This window comes from Bombus pascuorum, chromosome 7 (assembly GCF_905332965.1).
Source record: "Bombus pascuorum chromosome 7, iyBomPasc1.1, whole genome shotgun sequence".
NCBI lineage: Eukaryota > Metazoa > Arthropoda > Insecta > Hymenoptera > Apidae > Bombus > Bombus pascuorum.
Genome location: NC_083494.1, coordinates 17265400 through 17276981, shown reverse-complemented (window position 1 = coordinate 17276981; position 11582 = coordinate 17265400). Strand labels below are relative to the sequence as shown.

The 11582-nt window shown below is 42.3% G+C and overlaps 1 protein-coding gene across 2 annotated transcripts in view; it reads left to right on the top strand.

Moving 5' to 3' along the window:
• Positions 1 to 4497: 4497 nt before the first annotated feature.
• Positions 4498 to 11582, top strand: part of LOC132908660 (protein embryonic gonad-like) — a 113791-nt gene continuing 106706 nt past the window's right edge. For both annotated transcript variants that reach the window (XM_060962871.1, XM_060962870.1), the window contains exon 1: positions 4498 to 4690. In XM_060962871.1, the coding sequence (XP_060818854.1) occupies positions 4682 to 4690 (9 nt within the window). In that variant the 5' untranslated portion in view covers positions 4498 to 4681. The remainder of the gene's footprint in view (positions 4691 to 11582) is intronic.

Genomic DNA, 11582 nt, shown 5'->3' with positions numbered 1-11582 from the left:
AGATCGATGCAGATGCGCGCGTGCGTGATATACCTGCTATCATTGCCTAGCCAGTGCCTGGCAAAACGAAAATAAACGAAGGGAAAAACAAAAAGAAAGGAAGAAAACCTGATTGCGAACCAGTCAACCTATAACTTTCTACCTTACGACCCATTAGCTTCCCACACTTGAGTCATACGCGTCCTGGTCGAACAATGCCAAGCATTGTCTCGCCGCGACTATAATTCGTAATTAGCCTTCTGATTAATTATCGATTTATCGGCCAATTATTATAATTATCTTGGGACTGCGCCCCGCGGATCTCGTGCACTAGAGTATCCCGGTTTTATCTGATAGCCTGAAAGGTCTCTTCCCCTTTCGTTCTACAACCAAGACGAAGCTTATATAACCTTCCACGCGAGAGCTTCTTTCGCGGATAAACGTTACTTACATACTAGGTCCGCTTGACCCCAGCGAGGGTCCGAGCAAACGAGAGCCTTCACCACGCTATCTATATCGTGATTTTACGACGCACCAGGAAACCCTGGTAAATTGGCACAATTACCCTCTCGCGTGGACCTCCTCGATATCTTACTCGGAAAGACGCGCGTGCACGCGAATCCAGCTCGCGCGGTTCCACACGTGGCTTGGTTCGCGACTAACGCATCGGGTTACAAGGGAAATAATTCATCGAGCTAATATACCGAGATAAATTACGTAGGATGATAATCGATGTCTACGCCTGTGTCGTCCGAAGTAATAAATGCACCGCTCAAAGATCTACGATCCTAGGTGGTTTATCGAACTAAGCGTACGTAGCCGGAGAGACGAGTTTCTTATCCTCTTCGTTTCCTATGTCCATCTCTCTCTTTCGCCCCGCGAAATCTCGTCGATTCGCGGAACCTTCGTCGTAGATCGAACCGAGTCAAAAATCATCGACTCGCGAGGCGAACGTTTAACGACGCCGTCCTTTTCTCGGTATTCCGCGAGTTTCGAGCGCATCGAGACCGAGGACGGCTGGATGCGAGCTGAACGGTCGAGCGGAGGAGTGGTCGATCTCAGATACGAGGGTCGACCTAACTTTATTGTATTTAATTAATTACTCCGTCCGATACCCGATCCTGCAATTTGTACCTTCCCATACCTCCTCGCCTCCCTCCGCCGTACCTCTTCGATCTTCGTCGCCGCCTCCGCTAAGAACGCGACCTCCGCAATCACTTTTTCTTCGTTCATAATCGGGAATAATCGACGTCACACTAACAGAATATGTGTCAACGTAAGTATATCTTACTTTACGAACAAACTGACACTTACTTGGTAAATAGAAGAAGCCAGTTTCTTGCGAATAGAATGATTCTTTCATTTCTTGCAATTTTCTTTAAATATCTCTTTAGATAGAGATATTAATAAGTGGGAATTTAATGTCTTGAAAGATCTTTCAATTTAAGCTCTTATCTCCGTATCGACCGAATCTCTCAAAATACGAGAAAGATCGAATTCTTGAAGCAATGTTAAAACGCACGTCCACGAGGATGAATCGTCGATAAAATAGACAACGGAGTCGAGAACTATCTTACAAGCCGTCAGGATGACATCGTAAATTACAGGAAACTCGGTGTCCACGGTATAAGGAATAAACAGCGTACATCGGCGAGTCGCGTAGCATAAATCAGAGTTAGAGAGAGCTGATCCTACGCGTACCGAGTTGCCAAGGATGATCCGTACGCGTGTAAGGTGGTGTCACAACATCGGTAATGCCGCTATAATGCTAATTTACTGTTTATACCGAATGAAACCACCCTTTTCATTTTCATATACCTCCCTTGTGTCGCGTCGATCGTCGTTCTGGTATTAACGCTGGCTCCTCCTAAAGAAGCTTCACCTTGACCCTAAGCTCGACGAGATTCAGGCAGAAATATAGGTATGGATAGCGAGCGAACAACGTTCAAGAAGGCTAAGCTGTAACCTCGTCTTGTAAATGTCCTCATTTTTCCTGATTTTGGAGCACGAGAATCTTCTTAACCGCGAGTTTTAATTTGCGAACCAGAACCTATCTTTTTTCCTACGTATATGTGCGTGTACACGGGGAACTGGATACGTATAGAGAAGCTACCCCGAGAGATATTGTGCGGTTGATGTATTATTGCATGGTAAGATCAGGGTTGTGTTTCATAACAAGATGAAGTACCGCAGGCATGGAAAGTAATAGGGTAGAATTTATGTTCGCACATTACTGACGATGCGTTGCACGTGTAACCTACTTCCAACACACGCGTAGCTTTTGTTGCCCCCCGGTGGATTTAGTTTCCCCAGTCGCTTTTGACTTATTTGCTTTTAATTTGGCATTCGAACGATCGTAAACGAAATATTACAGAACTTGGTTATAGCACATTGAATAATTCTTGTGTTATATAGGTACATCGTTAACACGCTGACTGCCGTGAGGGACATCGATTACTATATATGTATGTAGTTTGCGTGATGATGTTAAAACTAATTGAATTATTCAAGTGAAATAAGCAACTGTTATTCATCAAACTTCCAATGCTTTTTATGATACCGTAATAATATAAATTTGCCAAAAAATGTTTAAGCAATTTTATCGTTTAATGAAATAGTTATCATAAAAATTATTATACGCGCGTCTTCTTTCTCTCTCGTATCGTAATTAATAAAATATACATAATATAACAACTTTGACCCTTTTACGATGTAATTACATTTTTTTGCTCTTCTAAAACTAGGTACGAAGGTACCTAGGTACGAACTATGTACTCTCGATCTTTTATACGCACATATATTAATAATTTCAGTAATAAATTTTAAAACATTTAGAATTTTTTTTTTTTTATTTTATTTTGGTTATTTTACAATTTGTCCTTGTGGACATTTGGTAAAGTGTTATATCTTGTTGGTGAAGAAAAAGAAATAAAATAAAAAATAAATATAGCACGTGGGTGGCTACCCCCAGCGGGGTGCCAGCTTCGTTTTTTCTAAGTTATATCTTTTATATAAAACATTTAAAATGTGACAAATTGGTACAGCAGTCAACGTGGTTAGGTTATTTTCTAAGGCCAATTCCAAAAAAGTATAATCAACAAAAACAATAATGCAGACGATTAAGATTGAAATATACGACTTACCTCGTACTCGGATATACATATCTTGACCATTGTGAATCTGGAACTCAGCACACCGCCCACCACGTTCTCCGACTATTGGCTCAAATTTAGAGTTCTTCATCCTTTCAGAGATTCCTTCGTCGGTGTTCCATTCTTCGGTAGGCGCAGCACCCTCGAGTGGCTCCAGGAGTGGAGGTCGAACGAGAGTTTCCAGCACGGTTCAACACGCGGATAAACATTCATCCATCCCAAGGTAGGTCGGCTAAAAAGGCGTTACACTATTGAACCACCAACGAGTGCACTTGTAACGCGACGTTTGCAAGTCACTTCGTGACCGAGTCGTGAGAAACACAAATATGGTCGCCGCGACCGATGTTCGCGATTAAAAAATCCGTTTTATCCATTGTTTCTTACATGATCACAATTATTGTTAGGTATTTTATTCGCTTATGAGGTCACAAGATGAAGCGATATCAGGCTATTGTTACACTGGATACACGTTTTGACGAACTGTTGCTCATGGATGTGAATGATGTGTACATGTATTCATAAGAACGATCAAATATTAGTATACAGTATCGCGAAAGTATTCAAACACTTGCAGAGATCTTTTACGGATATATTATATGCATGTGTCACACGAAAGAAGAATTTGCGAAATTTGTAGAATTGTGAGAACGAAATTGTATTTTTATATTGAGTGAAAAGTGATAGGTTAGGTAGGTTAGGTTCTATCAAATTAGAGGTGGAATCGTTTAAAGGATTTGCAATTATAATATATGAATTTTGTCAAAATATACCAAACAAACAAGAAATACCCATATCCAGATTAGTTTTAAATTTGACCAATCAACCATGATATACGTGTTTCGTCACGGTGAGAATGAAAATTCAAAACGTTTTTCGTAACACAAAAGTTTGCTATAGTAAGTGTTCAAGTACCTATGTAAGCCGATGTATACTCTTATGAGAATAACTACTTATATTGCATGCATTTCGTTGTTTAGACTTATTCGTTGACACTGTCGGTCGTCAGAACACGTGTTCACTGTAACCATAACCTTAATATTAATATCACGTCACACACGATGCGAAAAACCCGAATAATACAATAAAATAACACGTTAATATTCGCGTAATGTTCAGTCAACGATACGACATATTACACTGAATATACCATTATCCGAAACTGCGCAGTAGTTTAAATTTATAGATCGTTGTGCGCATAAGCATACATAGCGAACTAAATCTCGCGGGATTCATCGTTGACAGTTTCGGTGCTCGCGCGTGTTAAACTATTTGCTCGGTTCAAATAGGTGATATTTTACGTCATATATTCAAATATGCGCGTAATTTGTACAATGATACCGAATATCAGATCGTGGTTGCGATACATTTTCAATCAACTACGAAAGAAGTATAATTCATGATTACATACGTGACTGTGAATCGTGTTTCGTCGCAAAGGAAAGCACTACAACCAACAAACTGAGCGTTTGGACGAAATGTAATAAACGCAGTCAGCAGTAAAACTGGAGTAATTATGCTGCGACTCGACCGATTTTTGTATCCTGAGGAATATGCCGAAGGTAAGATACGTTATTTATAACGAAAGACACGTTAAATCAATATACATTTCTTAACGATATACAAATACTTTACTGCATGATTTCCTTCCTTCTGCGATCACTTTCTTTTTCCATTACATTGCAATATGATGTTATGAACACGTTAAGGAAATCAAATATGTATGTACATACAAAGTTTTGTAAGAATATATGCATTTCGATATAAGATGTTCAATTCGTAAAAACACTCACCGGTTGTAACCATAGCCTAATTCTTTATTTATCACGACCATGACGTTGCTTCTTTCGCGGCGCCACATGCGTGCCAGCAAACAATATGGCGCGTTATTTTAAATTGAATCCGCTGCTATTAAATTGAGTAATTACGTAATTACGTAACTCTTTCGAGTTGCTCCTATCGAAAACGATACTTAATACGTAATTTTCTAGAAATCACGTTACCTTAACCTATACTAATACGATTTTCCTATAAAATAACTGAAACGCTCCAAACTAATGCTATAGCATTTGTATAGTTTTCAATTTATGAAATTACAATCTATTTAAAAAATGAAACCTATCGCTATCTCATTCGTATGAAAACCGAACATAAACTAATTTAAATTCCACCCAACGCAAATACCACCTCGATATCTCATAAATTGCTCGGTCGAAAAAAGATAGCTCCATCCTGCACCACATTATGCGAAACGAGGTTCGATGATCGTCGAAGCGCAATATCGATTCAGTCAATTATAGGAAGATCCTTTAATTACCGCGAGTTCGATCCACAATATCAAATTGTGAAACTGACTTCTCGTTAATCCGGGCTCGAGATACACGGAATGATTGGCCGTCTCCTCTTTCTGCTGGCGCAACGAACGAGAAGGACGCAGCACAAAAGCAGAATAAAACGAGAGACGGAGGGGAAAGGACGGGAGAAAAGCGTGGAACCTGGCTCCGGGATATTAACATTATAAATCGTGCAGGCCGGCGACACGCCCGGGGCGGAGTCGATCGTATCGACTCGATGCCCTCCTCCGGGCTCGATATCGATTACACTCCCGTGATTGGCAGGATTCGTAACACGCCAGGGGGATCTCGTGGCGCGACCGATCGATCGTCGATCACGCGTATCCTCCGATAAACGCTCGGATCGCGCGCTTCTATCCCGTTTGACGGACGTGAAATCGCGGAATTCCGTGCGACCAATGCGCACGCGAGAGGAGCTTGAATCAGCAGGAATCGCGGATAGATATCGACGTCGATATTGTCCACGTATAGGAAATGAACTTGGTGGAACTCGCCACCGCTTCGAGGGATTATATTCGACTGGTGTTCAATCACGGTTAGGACGAGTCACTTGTATATTCTTTGATATTTGTTTTGCTACATATACTTTGATAGATCGCTGTAAACGTGTACTAATTAGTTAAGTTAGTTTTAACTGAGAAAATGTTGTAGATTTTAATAACTTCTTTTAATACCTTTACGCTTTTGCTTTTAATTTTCTTTCGACGTAAAATTACTAAATTACAGGATACTTAATATCGCAATTAGTGTGCTTTCTAGTGTATTTCGTGTAGCAATTATGTTCGAACTTACTATCTAATTGACAAATAAAAATTAAAGATTTTTGTTTTTAAATAACTTATACATATGTTCCTGTAAAAAATAAAGCGATACGATATGAAAACTTTCACCAGCGCGCAATTTGTAAACTTTACCAATGATTCGATAAGACATCGTGACACAACTACGCACAGGGAACGAGTACAGTTTCGAAATTCGAGTCAAAGGGGGTATAGTATATAGTACAAGTATCGGCGGAGTCTTTTATTCGCCTCACGGGCAGTGAATCTTGCATTGACGGCGACAACAACGGCGTATGTTGACCAAATTGAAGTATTCAAAGGAGTGGGAACGCTGCACTCCGGCGGGCTGTCGATGTACAGTAAACGATCATATTATGGGACGCGGCGCGATCAACGTCAAGGAAATTTATTGGGAAGTCGCGAAAAAAAGTCTTATCGGCACCGAGCTGGCTCCGCCGCCTTTCACCATATTTATTGACACTAAAGGTGAAAACTCGTCACCCCGTTGACGACAGCCGTTGTTGTGCGTGCACGATGGAACCCGTTCGAAGCGGCACGAAAGGGATTCGCCTGGACGAGGCGAGTGAAATTGTTCGTCCCGCACCTCCCAACGGGATTCATCCGCGGTCTCGAGCCAGGCGTCAATAATCTTGACGTTAACTGTCGAAATGTCATTGATGCCACGCGGAATTCTCGTCGTTCCTCGTTCATAGGGCGATTTTACGGCCGCTTGAAAGCATCGAGCACCGTTCCTCATCTTAGTCCGCTTGTATCGCGGCTATGCGTGTCTTTGTCGCCTTTGAATTCGAATTTTGCAACAGTATTATGATTAGGATCTGAGAAAAAAGACTTAAGCGACGGATACAACTTTGACGGAAGATAATTGCGATAAATAGCGATGATACAAGTGGGATAGTGTTATTTCGGTCATTTCAGCTTCGATATTTCGAACAATTCAACGTCGAAGCCTGCTATTCTAGAATAATCAAATTTATCGTATATTATAAAACATTATATATTTCGAACATAATCATTCTGGTTGACTTTGGTCGATGCAATTCTTTGGAAGGACGTACGAATTTGTTGGTACACGTTGGTACAAGCACGAACGTTAGCCGTTTTCAAGATCGATTTTACGATGCACGGAAACCGGGCGTGAAAAAGTCTTGCGAGTTTCGTATTCCCTTTGCTCGTCCTTCTTCGCGTTAACTGCTGTGGCACGCCAGAGTACGGACCAACTTTGCGGTCGTGATCGTTCAGTTCTTCCGAACAATGGGCAGCCAGTGTTCACGGGACTGTGTCAAAGTGCCCTTTTATTGGGCCGTATTTTACCTCTTCGTATTCGAGAACGCACGCGTAACGACGCCAGACGATTCACGACGGACGCTGTCGATCGCAACGATCGATGTGCTCGTGTCTGCCTCTTAGATCTTACTTCTTTTTATTACACCGATGGAAATTATCCTCAGAGTCCATTCCCATAAGAAGCTTCGTTCTTTGATTTGTCTTTGTAATTGAAAAATTTCAATTAAAATCTCATTTATCTTTACTGCTTGCGCGAACAAATTAATCCTCGACTTCGAATGTGCGCGTCTATAGCTGAGCCTCTATTATATTTGAACCGTGATTGAGCGTGATTTCAGTCGCACGAATACGTGTTTTTATAACGAATGTACGCAACCATTTGTTTCGCGGAGAAAATTGGGATTCCCAGGCGAAAAGGTCTCTCGATTGACAGAACCCTCGGGACGAAGAATTCCGCGGGAAGAAGTCGACCGCACGAGAACGAAGCGTATGAGAACGCGAGTGTGGGCACGTCGCGTCGCGTCATAACTCCCCGGGCATTGTAAATCACGGTGGACGCCTCGTGCACCCATAGAAATGGTTATATTCGGCCATAACAGTTCGTACCCACCGCGACGACGACCAGGCTATATTTTAATAGTAACGATAAATTACTTACGCGGAGAGAATCGCGTCCCAGTACTGGCGGCGATGAAACTCTCACGCGGAGAGGGCGCGATCTTCTTATCGGGCATCTTCGAACCCCTTCGTTCTCTCTAATCACAGATATAACCTTATTACAGCGTTACTTAAATCGCATTTCCATCTTTGATACTTTCTCTTTGAAAACAAGAACGTATACCTACGCAATGGCACACGATTGTATTTGGACACTTGCTATAGAAGACTTTTATTTTTACGTATACGCGTGTTGTGCGTGTTACACAAATCATTTTGAAACGTCGCTGTCGGTTAAATTTGAAACCGATCTGAAATGTTGGAACGAAGCCAATCGTGACGGTGACTCGTAATATAACAGTTTGATTACTACGTGCAAAATTTAAGGTTGAATTTTGCGTATTATATAGAGGCTTAATCCTACAGACGGTTACACTCCATTTAGGTTCCCATGAACTTTTATCGCAAATTGTTTAAGGTAATCTAGCATTTTTGTAGACATTAGATTTACCAGTAACTCGCAGCGAGCATACAAAATTATCAATTTACCACGTGTAGTCGCCACAGACGTACCTTTCACTCAACTTGACAATACCCATTCACGCGACTATTTTTGCCAAGATAACTCCCGTTCGAGCGGAGAAATGCCTACAAATTGCCACATCGATTTATTGCTAAAGAGCCATTTTTCAGGGGAGAATGGTTAGTTTTCAAGAAAGATGGAAATTTCGCTTAATGCCAACGATGTAACGCGTCAGATCTTTCTCAAAGGGGCAACGGGTGTTTAATTGTCAGGGATCCTCGAGCGGTGGATAACATTTTCGACGCCCACAGGAACGTGATGTTCCAGAAAACGCAAACTCACCAGAACGAACACTAATCACTCGTTTATCTGGCCGCAACGAACTGCAGGATTCTCGCTTTTAGATATCGCCTGGATGGTGGGAAGCCGAAGTAATATTACGAATCCCTAGCTCGTAAGATTAATGTTCGCCTCGCGTCGCTGTTCATTAATACCGCGACCAGTCGCACGCGTATGTTTAGGATTACACCTTGATAACAGAATGGATTCCGTCGTGACATTGTGTTCGCACGATCATCGTCGGCTCCGGACACGACGCGCGTATTGCTCGCGTGGAATTAATGAAATTCCATCGTCCAGTGCAATTTATGTTACGCCGAGTACTATCCGTATCGTGCTTTTAGAAGCAAGGACACGTGGGTGGAAGATAAAATCGTGAACTGTAACACGCATTCCCGATTCTATCCAATTTTATCAGGCTAAGTGCGATGCGATGGTACTAATTATCGATCTAGTTATCGTAATATCTTTGATAACGGTTTCCTTCGAGGAAAAGTTTTCCGAATTTTAAAGATATTAAATTTGTAGAGTTAGAATTCTCGGAAAAAAGAATAAAAATTACCGAGAGTTATTCATAGGATTTTTGTAGTTCGCGCAGTAATAAAAAGAAGTTTCTCCAAGGTAATCTCGCTTCTTCACATTTTTCTCACAACAATTTTTCTTTTTTTATAACACAGTTATATATAGCTTTTACGACGATGAACTCACGCGTAAGTACACGTGTCAATCGCACGATTCTACATGCACGGATAAAATATTCAAATGTAGTTTTAAAAGTGAAAATGTATCGTAAATCATATAGTTGAGAAATACAAACTTTAAAAATTTCGAAGATTAAAATCGTAAGGATTCTAGTTTACTTGCTCTAGTTTTGATTGTACTTCGATAACCGGGTGCCTCTTAACTCGAGGAAAGGGCAACTTGCGCAAGCTAACTACTCGCGAGCCCATCGCCCACGCGGCGTGCAAGGTGGTCCGGCACTTGAGATCTTCGGGTCTCGGTCTCCGGACACTTTTATGCCCCCGACGACGAGCGACGACGACATCGCCGAGCACCTTCCACACGGCGTGGGCGAGTCATGGGAACCTGCAGTCCGTCGTAGCCTGCCCTCTCTCCTTGTTTTCTGACCGACCATTTGTACAACGTTAGTACGCGGTCCGGCGTAACGTCCACTTCATTATATATTCGCTCTCTTCACTATTGTATTTTAATTGATACCAGTCGAGCCCGGCAAAAGGGTAGCGTTCGTGGTGAGCTTAGAAATCTGAGAATCGTTTGTTTCCAATTTGGATAATTTATGGGGAGGAAAAGCTTCGATGCTTTAGGGAAGGAAACTGGAACGCCGAACAGCAATTCTTCTTTCGTACATGCATCCTGTACTGTTTCGATAACGCGATCTACTAAGCTAATAATTTCAATGATTTTTAACAAGTTCGGATTTATCTAATTTACCATAATATCGTAGGAATAATAAAAAGAATCTCGAAGAACCGCTTAACCTACATCCATCGCACATGATGTCAAAGATATCATCAAACGTCACAAATCCCCGAAAAGAATGTCCCAGTCATCATGCGTTCGTAACAGTATCAGGTGTTTCCACACCGTCCAATCTTCGCCCAAATTCTCCTCGATTTCCGACAGGCTGTTACCAAACACGGAAAACAGGGACCGTTTCCTCTCGAATTCGGAAACTATTTTCAGTCTCCTCGGATCAAGGCAGGGAATCGCGGTCAATTTTCGATCGTGGGACACGTGGCCGCTACATCGAGCGATTTACCGTGCTGGAATGCGGCGCAAGGTGGTACGCGATAGAGAAAGAGGAGAAGCTGGCAACTTGTGCGAGGCGAGAGAAGAGAAGCTCCGTGACTCGTACTCGACGTTCCTACATACCCATCTCGTCGTCTCTTCTCTCGTCCATGACGATGCCCCCCTCTGTCCACCCCGTTGGTTCGTTCTCCTCTCTTTCGCGCATGGTTCGTCCTTCTCGTTCCACGTACGTGTTGGTAAGGCCCTGTGAGAGCTGTATGTAATACCGGCGAGGCCCCGAGAGCGTATAAAACGCGTCTTTGTGCGCGCTCGGGCCAGCTGTTTGTCTAACACCTCGTACCTGCCTGAGGTCAGTGGCGATTCTGTTACGAGTCCCCGGGAACGCCGTTCGATTCACGGGCCGAGGTCAACGTTCCACGTTCCTGCTAGATCGACGGTTCTCCTGAAACGTCTGTTCCGACAACGGCTGGTCACCGTATACCTCGGTGTCGTGGTTTCTTCGAGCCAGTTATGATTTATGTTTATTCGGAGACTGGTATTTCACGAACTGTGAGATTGCGCAGATTCGCTTGGCAGGTTCCTCTTAATACGAACTGTCTAGTATAGATTAGGTCTTAATGAGCTAAGGCTATATATAACAGGTCGTTGAAATACGAATTCTTCTCGCATCAGCGTGATTAATCGTCCAGAAGACACTGCTGTCTGTATTAGAATAGATTTCATC